Raw genomic sequence first — 15,940 nt, 5'->3', positions numbered from 1 at the left:
GTTTAGCTTTGAACAAAGAATACCAAAAGAACAAAGCAAATGTTATGATAAAAGTAAAATAGAAGGTTGATTACAACTGCATGCCCTATCTAAATAATGAAAGTTTAATTTTGACTAAACTGTCCCTTTAAAGGGTTACATCTGCAGGGTATGTAATCACCATTTCTGACAAAGTGCTGTTCCTGGCATTAAACGCATAAGATGTCTGTTGTATATAATACCAGGAATGAGGGGGCACTCTAAAACACTATATATAGTGTGAAAATAAAAAGCTTCAGTATCATCTTAAAAATCAATTTCTAAAATAACAAATATAGCATATATTAAACATATATTAATGTAGCATATTAAGCAAACCATATAATCCAGTGATCATAGGTAGATTGAGGTAGTCCCAACAAAGAGTCCCAATTAGGGTATTAGAATAGTAGTGGAGTAGTAAATCCAATCTAGCCAAATGATCCAACTTTGAATATGGGGCACAGGTGGATGGCTGCTCTCCTCCTCACAGACTTGTCCAGAAGTAACTACAGAGAAAAGAGATAACAGAGGGGCGCGCCTCATGTGTGCATCAGTGTGTCAGAATGAGTCGGTCAAAATAGACAAAGCCAAATGGGTACTCACATTAAGCCCAAGTACACTTATGTACTGGTAGAAGCAGGCTGGTAACTTGGGGTTTACCAGCTAACCCTCCCCAGGTGAAGTTCAAACAGCGCAGGAGTATCCTGCCACACCCGGTGTGTAGTAGATTCCAATGAAAAAGGTCAGAAGCAGTGGCTATACTGCTCAAGAAGGTGCTGAACCAAAGCTTGTATAAAATAAGTTTGTTTATTTAAAAGCAGATTAATAACAGTAACAAGCAATAGTTGCATATAATACAACGCGTTTCTCAGCCTTAGCATCGTCTGTTTCATCAGGCATAAAACACCTTCCAACTGACATGTTATTTAAACCATGTCTGACCAATGGTGATCAAATATACACCCATAATGGGCGTGTGAAGTTACATACATCATTAATTAGTTAATTGGCAACACACAATAATCTTGTAGTTAGAATAGATACAAGACAGTAATATACAAAGTTATGCTATACTAGCTGCAGCATAAGTAAAATCCCAGCATTACAATCTTAATAAAACACCATACAATGTTATATATTGTTAGCTATAGCATGGAATATTGTCATAATGCTACCTATATAATGTATGTCTGTGCAACAAAAGAACAGTAAAATCGATAAAATCACAGATCTATAACTGTGTCATCTGATGACTAAGTATATTATGTGAGTGAAAACCCATTAATGGACACATGTACAATCATATCTCACCAATAATTACGAAGATCTTATTAAGAAATAGACTTAGTTAGTTGAGCTCCATTAGGATGTTTATAATACTTACGTATGTCGAATAACAATCTAATGTTTGTTAGAGTGCATGTTTTCAAAAATCGCCATATTATGAGCGATCAGTAATGAAGGAACGCTATGAGGAGGCATGTATTATTCCAATACTGAATAAGCATTGGCCCATTGTGTAGAGGGATCCATGCCGTAAAGGAAACCTCGAACACAACTCGAGAATGGTGTTTAAGCGTGCTCCCACTTTGAAACAGAAATTGGCCCCTAACAAAATAGTGGTTTCCAGGAGGAATAATCATAAAACACTGCCCTTAAAGGCCACTAGAAACAATAAGAAACTAGGAGTCTATGGATGTAACAGAAAGAGGTGTCACATGTGTATATCTTTAACCCATGGCAGTAACTCTGTCACTAGTTACACTACTGGTGAAACTTTTGAAATTAAAACTCATATGAATTGTGGTTCGGAATATGCCATATACGTTCTTACATGCGAATGTGGAATACAATATATAGGGCATGTGTAGGAAGATATGAACTAGATGGAGTGAACACAATAAGGAATTTAAGAATTGGTTCATTAAAACATAGTGTCTTACAACATGGTTATATATATATATATATATATATATATATATACACACAAAAACACCTACTGTACATAACTAGTATAACCATAGCTAAGTTTACATTATGTATATATTGTATATATTTACACATTTTTAAGAATTATTTTTTGGAATTAACTAAATGACAGAACTGAGAGAATACTTCCAAATGACAGATGAAGGACGTGTGCCAACTTTTGAGCTGGAAACAGAGAGGCAGAAAGTGGGAAAAAAAGAATTATGTTTAAAAGGACCACAAGACTTCCAAGTTACGTCCCCAGTTAGGAATTATTCAACACTACTTATGATCAAGGACAAACATTGAAGTCATAAATTAAGTTTATATCAGAAAGCTTTCAATATAAATGAGAGCTAACAACGACTGATGTTACTGGCAATTACTATAATACTGGTGGGATATGGCTGATTTGCTGGATGGCAATTACTGGAATTCAGGTGGAATGGCTTTGTGTGCGGGAAAATTATTAGAATGAAAAATAATTAATATTTAATTTAAAAAAAAGAAGATGGAGGAAGACAAACAGTGATGTAAGTCCATCTGAAGGAATTAGGAAAACTACTACAGACAGGTAAAGGGAAGAAAATAAATGAAATATGAGATAAAAAAAAATCTTTTTTTATATACTTTAATTCCACTATTTCAAGCCAAGACTATACCAACCTCTGCTGGCTTTAGAATGGAAGCATCTTCCTCTGAGCAGCGTGCCGGGTCGGAGGAGTTAAAAATACAATCTAGCTACAAAGTGCATAGGGAGATTATAATTTAACTCCTACTTTGTCCGTTTTCACTGATGTCCAGCAAGGCACTGTAGGGAGTTGCGGCGCGATGGTCATAATATGGAGATTTTTGAAAACACACACTCTAACAAACATTAGATCGTAATCGACATCCGTAAGTATTATAAACATCCTAATGGAGCTCAAATAAGTAAGTCAATTTCTTAATAAGATCTTAGTAATTATTGGTGAGTTATGATTGTACATGTGTCCATTACTGGGTTTTCACTCACATAATATACTTAGTCATCAGATGACACAGTTATAGTTCTGTGATTTTATTGATTTTACCGTTCTTTTGTTGCATATTTGTGCACAGACATATATTATATAGGTAGCATTATGACTATATTCCATGCTATAGCTAACAAGATATAACATTGTATGGTTAAAACTAGGTAACAAGGGAATACCCCAAAAGGTAGTAAATGCAACTCTAAAAGTGTAGTTTTCCCAATACCCACACTAATAATAAAATATAAGCCAAAGAACAGACCTAACCTGTTAAGCTGGCCAGCTTAACAGGTTTGGTCATCTACACGTTTCAGCTCGAAAGCTTTTTTCAAGATCTTCTATGAGCTGAAACGCGTAGATGACCTAACCTGTTAAGCTGGCCAGCTTTTATAATGCAATTGGACTTTGCTAACTTATACCATTTCGAATGGTTAAAGTGTCACCGGAGTGACTGAAAAAGTAAAGGAGTACCACAGAGTACATAGAGACCCCATTAAACTGGGCATATTCATTCTATAAGGAACTTGCAGTTTGAATTTCTCACCGGCAACCCTAGAGAGCTATTGGCGGATCTCAGTGAACACGTGAGAACCACACGTCACGGCCAGAGCTAACGGCCGACTCAGAGACGCCAACAACTTTGCATTGAGGCACTAGCACGGTGGGGGGAAGGTAATGAAAACTTTCGGATTCTGGTGAGTTTTAAATAACAGTCTTTGGTGGCTACAAGTTTAACCAACAATCTCTTTAAATAATACAAACAAAAGAGTGGATTGACACTATATCGACACTTTTATATGAGTATGAGTACAATTGTTTCAGCCTAAAAACAGATAGATAAGGCATCAACGAACACTGTTGCAAACATTTGGAGTTAATATTTATCCTTTCTCTTCGAGCTTTTACCCTAACATTTGGGAATATATGGACATGTGTTGTACCTTTAAATAAAATTATATTAGTATCGCTGCAAATTGTAAATCATTCATTGTTTGTTTCATTTTATAAGGTGCACCATAATATTGTTTTGTTTGAATTTTGTGGATTTCATAAATAAATCATTAATATTTTAAGTATTTTAAATATTTGTATATACATCTATTGAAACTAAATTAAATACAAGTGAAATTAATTTGTTTTAGGTTTTTAAATATAAGGTAGAGCTTTTTTTAGCGCACTCTGTTCTTTGGCTTATATAACATTGTATGGTGTTGTTTTATTAATATTGTAATGCTGGGATTTTACTTATGCTGCAGCTAGTATAGCATAGCTTTGTATAGCACTGTTTTGTATCTATTCTAACTACAAGATTATTGTGTGTTGCCAATTAACTAATTAAGGATGTATGTAACTTCACACGCACTTTATGGGTGTGTATTTGTTCACCATTGGTCAGATATGGTTTAAATAGCATGTCAGATGGAAGGTGTTTTATGCCTGATAAAACAGCCGATGCAAAGGCTGAGAAACGCGTTGTATTATATGTAACCATTGCTTGTTACTGTTATTAATCTGCTTTTAAATAAACAAACTTGTTTTATACCAGCTTTGTTCAGCATCTTCTTGAGCAGTATAGCCACTGCTTCTGACCTTTTTCATTGGAATCTACTACACACCGAGTGTGGCAGGATACTCCTGCGCTGTTTGAACTTCACCTGGAGAGGGTTAGCTGGTACACCCTAAGTTACCAGCCTGCTTCTACCAGCACATAAGTGTACGTGGGCTAAATGTGAGTACCCATTTGGCTTTGTCTATTTTGACCGACTCATTCTGACACACTGATGCACACATGAGGCGCCCCTCTTATCTCTTTTCTCTGTAAGATGTCTGTTGGTTGATGTTGCTGCTAAACCTCTTTATAATAAAGTATTGACACTTTATTTTATTATCCCTGTGCTTGGATGCACATTTTGTTGCAAGAATGCTGCCATCTAGTGTTCAAAAGCAATAGTGCAAAACTGTCGCTATATAGTTTCCCAGATGCATGCACATTACCTACTTAGGGAATTCTACAACAAGGAATAGCATGAGAATGAAGTCAATTCTCACTGATGGGCCATTTATCTTGCTTGTTAAATGGTTTTATTTTCCTCAATGGATACCTCTCTTATCTCTTTAATTTGTGATCTTTCTCTGTGTTTTTTTTCTTGGTTTTTATTTTCTTTTTGGCCTGTATGACCCCTAGCACCCTCCCTTAACTTTTTTGCAGACCAATATAACACTAATTTATCTTTCCCCCAGCTGACTTAAAGTATACTCACAACAAGTCTAAGGAACATTCACAGACCCACATTTGCAGCTGACACTGCTCTCTGCATCAGGTAGTTACAGGAAGATAGTTACCCTCCCACCCTGCCCCTCACCCCACCCACCCCAGGTTCATTCCCCCATTTATAGATAGTCTCCCACACACCTTTCATTCTCCCAAACTGACAGCTGCAAACACTAATCAGCTCATCCTTCCATTCACTTAACCCTTTAGAATACATACCCTCTCTCCCTACAAATATCTATATAGCCCACACCAATAGTGTGTGAATATATATGTGTATGTGTGTGTATGTATGTATACATATATATATTTCTTTTTTATATTGTACTATTCTTGATTTATTTTCACCTACACATCTCATAGCACTAACATGTATCAAAATATGACCATACTGATATTCGTGACAACTGTTTTCTCACTCCAATTTTGTTTACTTCATTACCGCCATAATCACCCACCTCAAACTGGAAAACAAATTATCATACACCATGGCCTGCTCTGTTGCTGTAACTTATGGTGGAGAGTTATAAAAAATAGCCCTCCTACCCCCACCACACAAAATTATAAAGTATGCCATTCACTATATAGCCAAACAAAAACTATGTCCAAATTCCTATTCCTTATGCTACTTGCCCTTGCAAATGATGTAGAGTCTAACCCTGGTCCCCCAGCAAATTCCATTCCTAGCCTTCCAGCTAAAAAAGGCCTCTCCTTTGTGCACTGTAATATACGCAGCTTATTTCCAAAAATCGATGCACTGCAAGCTTGGTGTTTACAATACAAGCCAAAAATCATTGTTATCTCTGAATCATGGCTAACTGCAAAAATACCTGACTCTGCCATTGCAATACCTGGGTATTCATGCCATAGAATTGACAGAGCAAAGAGAGGAGGCGGCATTGTAATTTATGTTGACAACTCCACAAAGTTCACCCCCATACAAAAATCTAGCTCTCCTGCCACCTTTGATTTCCTTTCTGGCAAAATTGAGATCCCGTGCAGTAAATCAATCATTGTTGCAGGAATCTACCGCCCACCAAGTTTCCCTGTGCATTCCATTTCGGACATAGCACAGCTCCTTAGTGAATCCATAACTCAAAACCCAAAAAGTGAAATTTTGGTTTTTGGAGATTTTAACATCGATTGGCTGAATCAAAAAAATAACAGTTGTCGCTCGCTGTTTAAATCTTTGAAGCTAACGCAATTAATCTCCTCCCCAACTCGCATAAACATCAAAAGCCATAATCATACCCTGCTCGACTGGATTCTCTCCACTTCTCCCGACCGAATCCAGGAGGCAGGTGTTCTCCCTAACAATTTCAGTGACCACTGCTTAGTGTACTGCGTGCGCAAAATAAAGGCAACTAAATCCTCTCCCAAGGTTAAAATCACCAGGTCCTTCAAAAAATTTAATCTTCAATCATTTCTAAATGACATCAAGAACCTCCCCTGGCACAGATTAAACCTAATCCCAGATCTAGACTCTGCAGTTGAATTCTTTCAGTCTGAACTCCTACAAGTTTGGAATTTACATGCGCCGCTGAGTAAGGTGAGAGTAAAAGGAGCACACTTGAATTGGATCACAGCTGACCTCATTCAAATGTACCAATTTCGGGATTCATTGTGGTCAAAGTTCAAGCATACTGGCTCTATGAATGATCACTGTGTATATAGAAATTGGCGAAATATATGTACTAAACAAACAAAATTGGCTAAGGCGCAATATTTCTGTGAAAATCTGAACAATAATATATGTAACCCTAGAAAGTTTTGGAAACTCATAAATAACTTACAAAATCCACCAATCCACTCCCAACCCTCCACTGTCAATGTGGATAACCAAAACCTGCAACTCCCCTTAGAAGTAGCAAATGCCTTTAACAATTATTTTGTAGGATGCTCCACCACCCTGATTGCCAAACTAATAAATGGCACGCATCCTGAAGCTACAAATGTGGATCAGGCCCCACTAAAACAGCAAAGACCCAATATAGAAAAGTTCAATTTTAGACCTGTACCCTTCAATGTCATTAAGAAACACCTCGATAATCTAAAAATTAAAAACCAGTCAGGACCTGATCAAATCCCAGCAATGCTGTTGAAGCTCAGTGCGCCGGCAATTGCTAAGCCTGTTGCAACCCTAATTAACGAATCCTTGGTGTCTGGATACATACCCAAACTCTGGAAAACTGCAAGAGTAGTGCCTATTCATAAAAGTGGGGAGTTAACCTTGGTTTCTAACTATCGTCCTATATCACTGCTCCCTGTATTGTCAAAAATCCTAGAAAAATGCGTCCATATGCAATTATGCGAGTATTATCAACTTTCTAACTATCTGACCCCTGATCAATCAGGTTTCAGACCGAATCACTCCACTACAACTGCCTTCCTAAAAGTTTGCAACGACATCCAAACTGCCATGGAACAAGGAGACCTAACTGGAGCTATTTTCCTTGATTTTGCAAAGGCTTTTGACACAGTGGACCATGACCTACTACTTCTCAAACTAAAAAACTCTGGTATTGCTGATCACCCGTTAACCTGGTTTAAATCATATGTATCGGATCGATCACAATATGTCTCTGTCTCTAACAGTGACTCCCTCCCTCTCCCAGTCACATGTGGTGTTCCCCAAGGTTCCATTCTTGGCCCCCTACTATTCACATTATTCATAAATGATTTGCCTAATGTCTGCAAATCCTCAACTGTACACATGTACGCAGACGACATGGTAATCTATGCAAACAAATCTGATCTGCTGCAGCTTGAAACAGTGCTCCAAGACCAGTTCACAGAGGTAGAAAAGTGGATCTCGAAAAACAAACTCTTCCTAAACACTGACAAAACGGTCACAATGATCTTTGGAACGGGACCTAAAATACATAAATTACAAAATTCCCATCTTCGCATCAAAACAAAATCCAATTGCACGCTGACTGCAGTCCACTCTTTTAAATACTTAGGTATGTTGTTAGACCCCAATCTATCTTTTGGACTCCACATAGAAAAAATTGCCTCTAAACTTTATCCAAAACTAGGTGCCCTGTACAGAAACAAATCTTGCCTCAGCCCTACAGTAAAGGAAAAGATTGTACAGCAAATGCTGATGCCTATCTTGGATTATGGGGACATAGTATATGCACCTGCTCCGCAAACTCACCTTAATAAACTAAATACGTTATATAACTCGCTCTGCCGCTTTGTGCTACAATGTAACTACAGGACCCACCATTGTGACATGCTAAAAGAACTAAACTGGCTGTCGCTGGAATCCAGACGCACCCTCCATCTTTCCTGCCTTGTCTTTAAGAGCCTTTCTGGGAATCTCCCACCCTACCTGAGCAGAATGCTCTCCCCTGCTATTCCCACCTCCTATAACCTCCGATCCAATAACAGCACATTATTTAGCTTGCCTCAATACAAAAAAAGAAAGCAGCTTGATCCTCCTTTTCCTACAGAGCGCCACAATTATGGAATGACCTCCCTCACACTTTAAAAACTTCCCCAAGCCTAAATTCCTTTAAGAGATCCTTCTATACATATCTCAAAACAGAATGCTCCTGTCATGGTTGATTAAATATTTCATACCTGCTCTATGTTAAATGTTTGCATATAATGTGTATTTTTATTATTGTTTTTGTATTTTATTGTACCCTATTGTATCAATGCAATGTTTTGTGATCCCAGGACATACTTGAAAACGAGAGAAATCTCAATGTATCCTTCCTGGTAAAATATTTTATAAATAAATAAATAAATAAATAAATAAATGTTAATGTATATGGAAAACTTTATGCTGTATCTAAACATGAAAAACATTTTTAGTTTCATGTCCCTTTAAGTGTTCTGTTTATGAGTCAAATCTTACCTTTCTCTCCCTTTATTCCAGAGGAACCAGTGTCACCTGTGATAAAAATAACTATTATATCTATATTTCTCTTGATTGGATAGATAGATAGATAGAGCACTTAGCAGGTGAGTATTTATGTGGTCTTGTTGAGAAGCTGAACATTACAACATTAAGCACATGATTTAGATCACTTCTATTTTACCTCCTTATACCACTCTTCCAGAAGCTCCAGTGTATAGCAATAGCATTAGCAATAGCATTAGCAATAGCATTAGAAACATAGAAACATAGAAACATAGATATTGACGGCAGATAAGAGCCATAGGCCCAGCAAGTCTGCCCGACCTTACTTAACAGTATAAACGTATCTAGTTCGTAGGATAGCCCTATGCTTGTCCCATGCATTTTTAAAGTCCCCCACAGTGTTTGTTGCTACTACCTCTTGAGGAAGTTTATTCCATAAATCAATCACTCTTTCTGTAAAGAAGTGCTTCCTCAAATTACTCCTGAATCTACTACCCTTTAGCTTGAGCTCATGACCCCTTGTTCTTGAATTTTCCATTTTATGTAAAATACCCACAGCCTCAGTTTTACTAAACCCTTTAATGTACTTGAAAGTTCCTATCATATCACCTCTTTCCCTTCTCTCCTCTAAGCTATACATATTTAGGTCATTGAGCCTATCCTGGTAAGTTTTATTTTTTAGACCATGTACCATTTTGGTAGCCCTCCTTTGCACAGATTCAAGTTTGTTAATATCCTTCTGAAGATATGGCCTCCAGAACTGCACACAATACTCAAGATGAGGCCTAACTAATGATCTATAAAGTGGCATAAGAACCTTACTATTTCTGCTGCAAATACCTCTACCAATACATCCAAGCATTCTGCTAGCCTTACTCGCTGCATTACTACATTGTTTACTAAGTTTTAAATCATCTGAAATAATAATTCCCAAGTCCTGTTCCTCGTCTGTAACAGTCAGTAAAGTGTCATTGAGTCTGTAATTAACATTTGGATTTTTCTTCCCTAAATGCATTATTTTACACTTTGCTGTGTTAAACTTTAGATCCCAGTCGTTTGTCCAATCCTCCAATTGTTGTATATCATTTCTCATTTTGTCTACCCCCCCCTGGAACATCCACTCTGTTGCAAATTTTTGTATCATCTGCAAAAGAGACATACTTTCCCCTGTAGCCCTTTGCTGATATCGCAGATAAATATGTTAAACAAAACAGGCCCCAGAACTGACCCCTGAGGAACACCACTAGTAACAGCCCCCTCTGCTGAATGAACTCCATTTACTAAGACACTTTGTTTTCTGTCCTTAAGCCAGCATTCCACCCAGTTCCCAATTTTGTATAGTTTGTGAATAAGTTTATTGTGTGGGACGGTGTCAAATGCTTTGCTGAAATCTAGATATGCTACATCAACTGCTCCTCCCTTGTCTAATACTTTTGTTACATAATCAAAGAAGTCAATTAGATTAGTCTGACATGATCTCCCTGAAGTAAAACCATGCTGATTTTGGTCCTCTAAATTGTTTGTCTTTATGTAAGTCATAATTCTTTCTTTTAAGAGGCTTTCCATTAATTTCCCTACTACTGAAGTTAAACTAACTGGCCTGTAGTTGCCAGATTCTTCTCTACTGCCCTTTTTATGAAGAGGTATTACATTTGCTATTTTCCAATCATCTGGGACAGCTCCTGTTAATAGTGACTGATTAAACAGATCAGTTAATGGGACAGTTAGCACTGATCGAAGTTCTTTTAAAACCCTTGGATGAATATTATCAGGACCCACTGCCTTTGTAACATTTATTTTTGATAATGCTAACAAAACCTCATCCTCTGTAAAAAGATTACTGTTAAGCTTGTTTCTATTTAAGCATCCCTTAATGTAGACATTGTATCTTCACAATCTTTAGTGAAAACAGAACAGAAGTAATCATTGAGACAGTCTGCAATCTGCTTATCTCCTTCTATTATTCTACCATCAACTGATTTCAATTTTACTATTCCTACCTTATTTTTTCTTCTTTCACTGATATATCTAAAGAATGTTTTGTCCCCATGTTTTACTGACTGTGCTATCTTCTCTTCTGCATGAGCTTTAACCTTCCTAATTAACTGCTTAGTCTTTTTTTGTTGGAGTCTCCATATTTTCATATCATCATCTGCTTGTGTGTGTCTGTAATTTTTATAAGCTATCTTTTTTGTCTTTACAGCATGTGCTACTTCTTTGGAAAACCAAATTGGTTATCGCTTTCTTTTACTTTTACAGACATGTCTAATACAGTGTGCGGTTGCATCTAAAATGGCACCTTTCACAAATTCCCACTGTTCTTGAACCCCTGTAATAAGAGTTTTCCCCTTTAAATAGTTTTTTAGGTATTCTCCAATGCTATAGCATTAGCAATAGCAATAGCATTAGCAATAGCAATAGCATTAGCAATAGCAATAGCAATAGCATTAGCATTAGCAATAGCAATAGCAATAGCATTAGCAATAGCAATAGCATTAGCAATAGCATTAGCAATAGCAATAGCATTAGCATTAGCAATAGCAATAGCATTAGCAATAGCATTAGCATTAGCATTAGCAATAGCAATAGCAATAGCATTAGCATTAGCAATAGCATTAGCATTAGCAATAGCATTAGCAATACCATTAGCATTAGCAATACCATTAGCATTAGCATTAGCAATAGCATTAGCATTATTGAGACATAAAAACTGTGTTTGTGGATGATGCAGACAAAACAAACCTTTTTGCCCAGGTGGGCCAGCCTTTCCTGCACTTCCTGAAAGACCCTTTAACCCTAAAAAATAAAAACAGAATAAATGTTACTTATAATTATTATACTCCTGATAAAGCCGCTATTTGTTAAACACAAATCTGCACTATTTCTGCCCTTTTGTTTCTATTTATAAGCACATTGTGCTTTTTCTTCATAGTATTTTATGCTGATACTTGAATAGGACGTTCTTATAAACAAATACATTGAACTTCCCTTCTGTACTGTGCCCTATAGGGATTCAGCAAGTCAGTGGGACTAAAGCTACACCATTAATGTGCCTGCAGAACCTCACCTTGCTCTCCAGCTGACCCAGCATCTCCTTTTTGACCCGGAGGACCTGGAATCCCAGGACAACCTCTGAGGATGGTCAACTTGTCCGAGTCTCCAACTCCCACAACTTTTATTTCTGAGTTTAAAACCGGAGCACAAAGAAAAAATGTAACAATTATAGCAATAGATGGAGTGTATTAAATAGTTTACAAATAACACATTTTACTTTATTTCAGCATTTGAAATAGCTGATTTTCCCTGTGGTATCACTGCCTATACTGAAAGTTTCTATACTTAAAGGGACAGTAAAGTCATAATTAGATATTCCTGATTTAGACAGAGCATACTATCTTAAATAACTTTCCAATTTATTTCTATTATTTAATTTGCTTCCTTCTCTTGTTATCCTTTGCTTAAAGATTATCTAGGTAAGCTCAGGAGCAGCAAAGAGGTTCTAGCTGCTGATTGGTGGCTGCATATATATATATATATATATATATATACAGGTGGCCCTCGTTTTACAACGGTTCAATTTACACCGTTTCAGAATAACAACCTTTTTTCCAGTCATGTGACTGCTATTGAAAAGCATTGAGAAGTAGTGCATTTATTAAAATAGCCAGTAGGTGGAGCTGTTCGCTTGTGTTGCAGCAAAGCCAAGCAAGCTGAAATTAATCAGTTTAACCAGACCTGAGCTATCAAGCTGATTTCAAAGGAACAGGATCTTCCTGTCTATAAATCAGTCCAGATTGGAATGCATAGAAAGAACTGTTTGCAGAAAAATGCAAGTGAAGTCTGTGTTGTGTGATTATTTTATTAGGTTTATAATGCTGTTTAGCAAATGTTTTTGTTCATTTAACTTAGTTTAATTATATATTCTGTGTTGTGTGATTATTTTATTAGATTTATAATGCTGTTTAGCATTTAAAGTCTTTATTTCAAAGCTTTAAAAATATTGTATTAAGTGTTACTTATGACAATTTTGAGAGGGGCCTGGAACCTATCTCCCTCACTTCCCATTGACTTACATTATAAACTGGGTTTCAATTTACAACGGTTTCGATTTACAACCATTCCTTCTGGAACCTAACCCCGACATAAACTGAGGGCTGATTGTCATTGGCTCACCCATGTGTTCAGTTACAAACCACTAGTGCATTGCTGCTCCTTCAACAAATAATACCAAGAGAATGAAGCAAATTTGATAATAGAAGTAAACTGGAAAGTTATTTAAAATTATACGTTTTGCCTAAATCATGAAAGAAAATGTTTGGGTTTCATGTCCCTTTAAGTATAGGCTATAGAAAAGCTGTGTAAACCTAACCATCAGAAATAATCAAACTCCTAGTAGGAGGTGAAAGAGATAAGCAATAAAATATTCATTTTCAATTAGTATTGGGCTTTAGTTTACAGAGATAATCTAAAGGAGCATGTATGTGTACAGAAAGTGATAAACTAAGGAAATCTGATTTCCCTTCAAGCTCAACACCTTTGATGGGTTGTGGTTTCAAAGAACAAACCCAGCTATATTAAATACATAAATAAAGGAACACATTTTCAGACATTCTATTCTCTGCAGCTGGTATCACAAGTCACTAGAACCACATTAAGGGAAAAACATTTTTACAGTATAAAATAAAATGCTGTATTACATTTAAAAGATACAAAATAAAAAACAAAATGCCTTTATACCTTTTTGGGATTATCTGATGTTTACACCAATTATTTACTAATCAAACAAGGGAGAAAAACCCACAGAGTTTGTTCAAAATGTGCATTAGATGTTACAAAATACTGCTATGTACAATGCTTTACATTCAATGACTTCATATGGAGAAAACAAACTTTACTGTCCCTTTAATATTAGTATTTATGTAAGTTACATTGCTGAAATATCCATCGTGTTAATATTGTACTGTGTTAATATTGTACCATGTTAATATTGTACCATGTTAATATTGCACCGTGTTAATATTGTACCATGTTAATATTGTACCATGTTAATATTGCACCGTGTTAATATTGTACCGTGTTAATATTGTACCGTGTTAATATTGTACCGTGTTAATATTGTACAGTGTTAATATTGTACCGTGTTAATATTGTACCATGTTAATATTGCACCATGTTAATATTGCACCGTGTTAATATTGTACCATGTTAATATTGTACCATGTTAATATTGCACCGTGTTAATATTGTACCGTGTTAATATTGTACCATGTTAATATTGTACCATGTTAATATTGCACCGTGTTAATATAGTACTGTGTTAATATTGTACCATGTTAATATTGCACCGTGTTAATATTGTACAGTGTTAATATTGTACAGTGTTAATATTGTACAGTGTTAATATTGTACAGTGTTAATATTGATCTTTTTGTTCTGGGAGACGGATATTGAAAGCAACTGGAGTCAAATAATTTAAATGTAAACCTGTTTAAAATACTTTTATGCATCTTTAAAAATATTTTTAAAATGTTAGTGGTTTATTATTGTTTTATTAAGATAAAACAGTATAGATTGTATATATCGATGAATAGACAGACAGATACAGATTTATCAATTTTTATATTAAATTGGAAGCTAACTGAGCAAAACTATAAAACATTGATACAATTCCTAAACTTGTTCATATGTTTATTGGTCACTTACCTGGGCAGGTTGCAGCAGCTTTAGCCAATGAGGTCTCTAAAAAGAGCACTGTGAGTACTGAAGCCCATATGTTTATTGGTCCCTTACCTGGGCAGGTGTCAGCAGCATAAGCCAATGAGGTCACTAGGCTGAGCACAGTGAGTACTGAAGCCCACATGTTTATTGGTCACTTACCTGGGCAGGTGTCAGCAGCATTAGCCAATGAGGTCACTAGGCTGAGCACAGTGAGTACTGAAGCCCACATGTTTATTGGTCACTTACCTGGGCAGGTGTCAGCAGCATTAGCCAATGAGGTCACTAGGCTGAGCACTGTGAGTACTGAAGCCCACATGTCTGTAGTTAGGTGTTTGCTCCTCTCAGTTTTCTGTCTGTGAATGAGCTTGATAAAGGATGTCAGTAGCTCCTCCCTGTTTGTGATGTCACACTTTTGTATTAAAACCTTCTGCATTAGTTTCAGTATTGGATACTAATTAAACAAACCCTATCATTTACATTTTACTGCAGCGCTTTTAAAGCATTGCCCATGGCCCCTATCTGCTGTGATCTCATTTCATTTACATTTCACCAGCATTGTAGGAATATAACACATTCAGTATCTCTATAAACAGATAGAATCTAATGTAATATGTTTGGGTTAAACTCATTACAACAGATACACAAGAATATAACACATTCAGTATCTCTATAAACAGATAGAATTTAATGTAATACGTTTGGGTTACACTCATTACAACAGATACACAGGAATATAACACATTCAGTATCTCTATAAACAGATAGAATTTAATGTAATACATTTGGGTTACACTCATTACAACAGGTACACAGGAATATAACACATTCAGTATCTCTATAAACAGATAGAATTTAATGTAATACGTTTGGGTTACACTCATTACAACAGATACACAGGAATATAACACATTCAGTATCTCTATAAACAGATAGAATTTAATGTAATACGTTTGGGTTACACTCATTACAACAGATACACAGGAATATAACACATTCAGTATCTCTATAAACAGATAGAATTTAATGTAATATGTTTGGGTTATACTCATTACAACAGCTACACAGGAATAT

At 36.2% G+C, this 15,940-nt stretch overlaps 1 protein-coding gene across 6 annotated transcripts in view; it reads right to left on the bottom strand.

Moving 5' to 3' along the window:
- LOC128642828 (ficolin-1-like) overlaps positions 1 to 15,194 on the bottom strand; it is a 45,420-nt gene extending 30,226 nt beyond the window's left edge. For 4 of the 6 annotated variants that reach the window (XM_053695667.1, XM_053695669.1, XM_053695665.1 and 1 more), the window contains exons 1-4: positions 15,116 to 15,194; positions 12,219 to 12,332; positions 11,894 to 11,947; positions 9,146 to 9,181 (exon numbers count right to left, since the gene is read on the bottom strand). In XM_053695667.1, coding sequence (XP_053551642.1) covers positions 9,146 to 9,181; positions 11,894 to 11,947; positions 12,219 to 12,332; positions 15,116 to 15,185 — 274 coding nt within the window. In that variant the 5' untranslated portion in view covers positions 15,186 to 15,194. The other 2 variants (XM_053695670.1, XM_053695666.1) reach the window with 1 other exon arrangement.
- Positions 15,195 to 15,940: the final 746 nt, after the last annotated feature.

The sequence above is a fragment of the Bombina bombina genome, chromosome 12 (assembly GCF_027579735.1).
Source record: "Bombina bombina isolate aBomBom1 chromosome 12, aBomBom1.pri, whole genome shotgun sequence".
Taxonomy (NCBI): domain Eukaryota; kingdom Metazoa; phylum Chordata; class Amphibia; order Anura; family Bombinatoridae; genus Bombina; species Bombina bombina.
The sequence above is the reverse complement of the archived record's forward strand: the minus strand, read 5'-3'. Positions and strand labels throughout refer to the sequence as shown.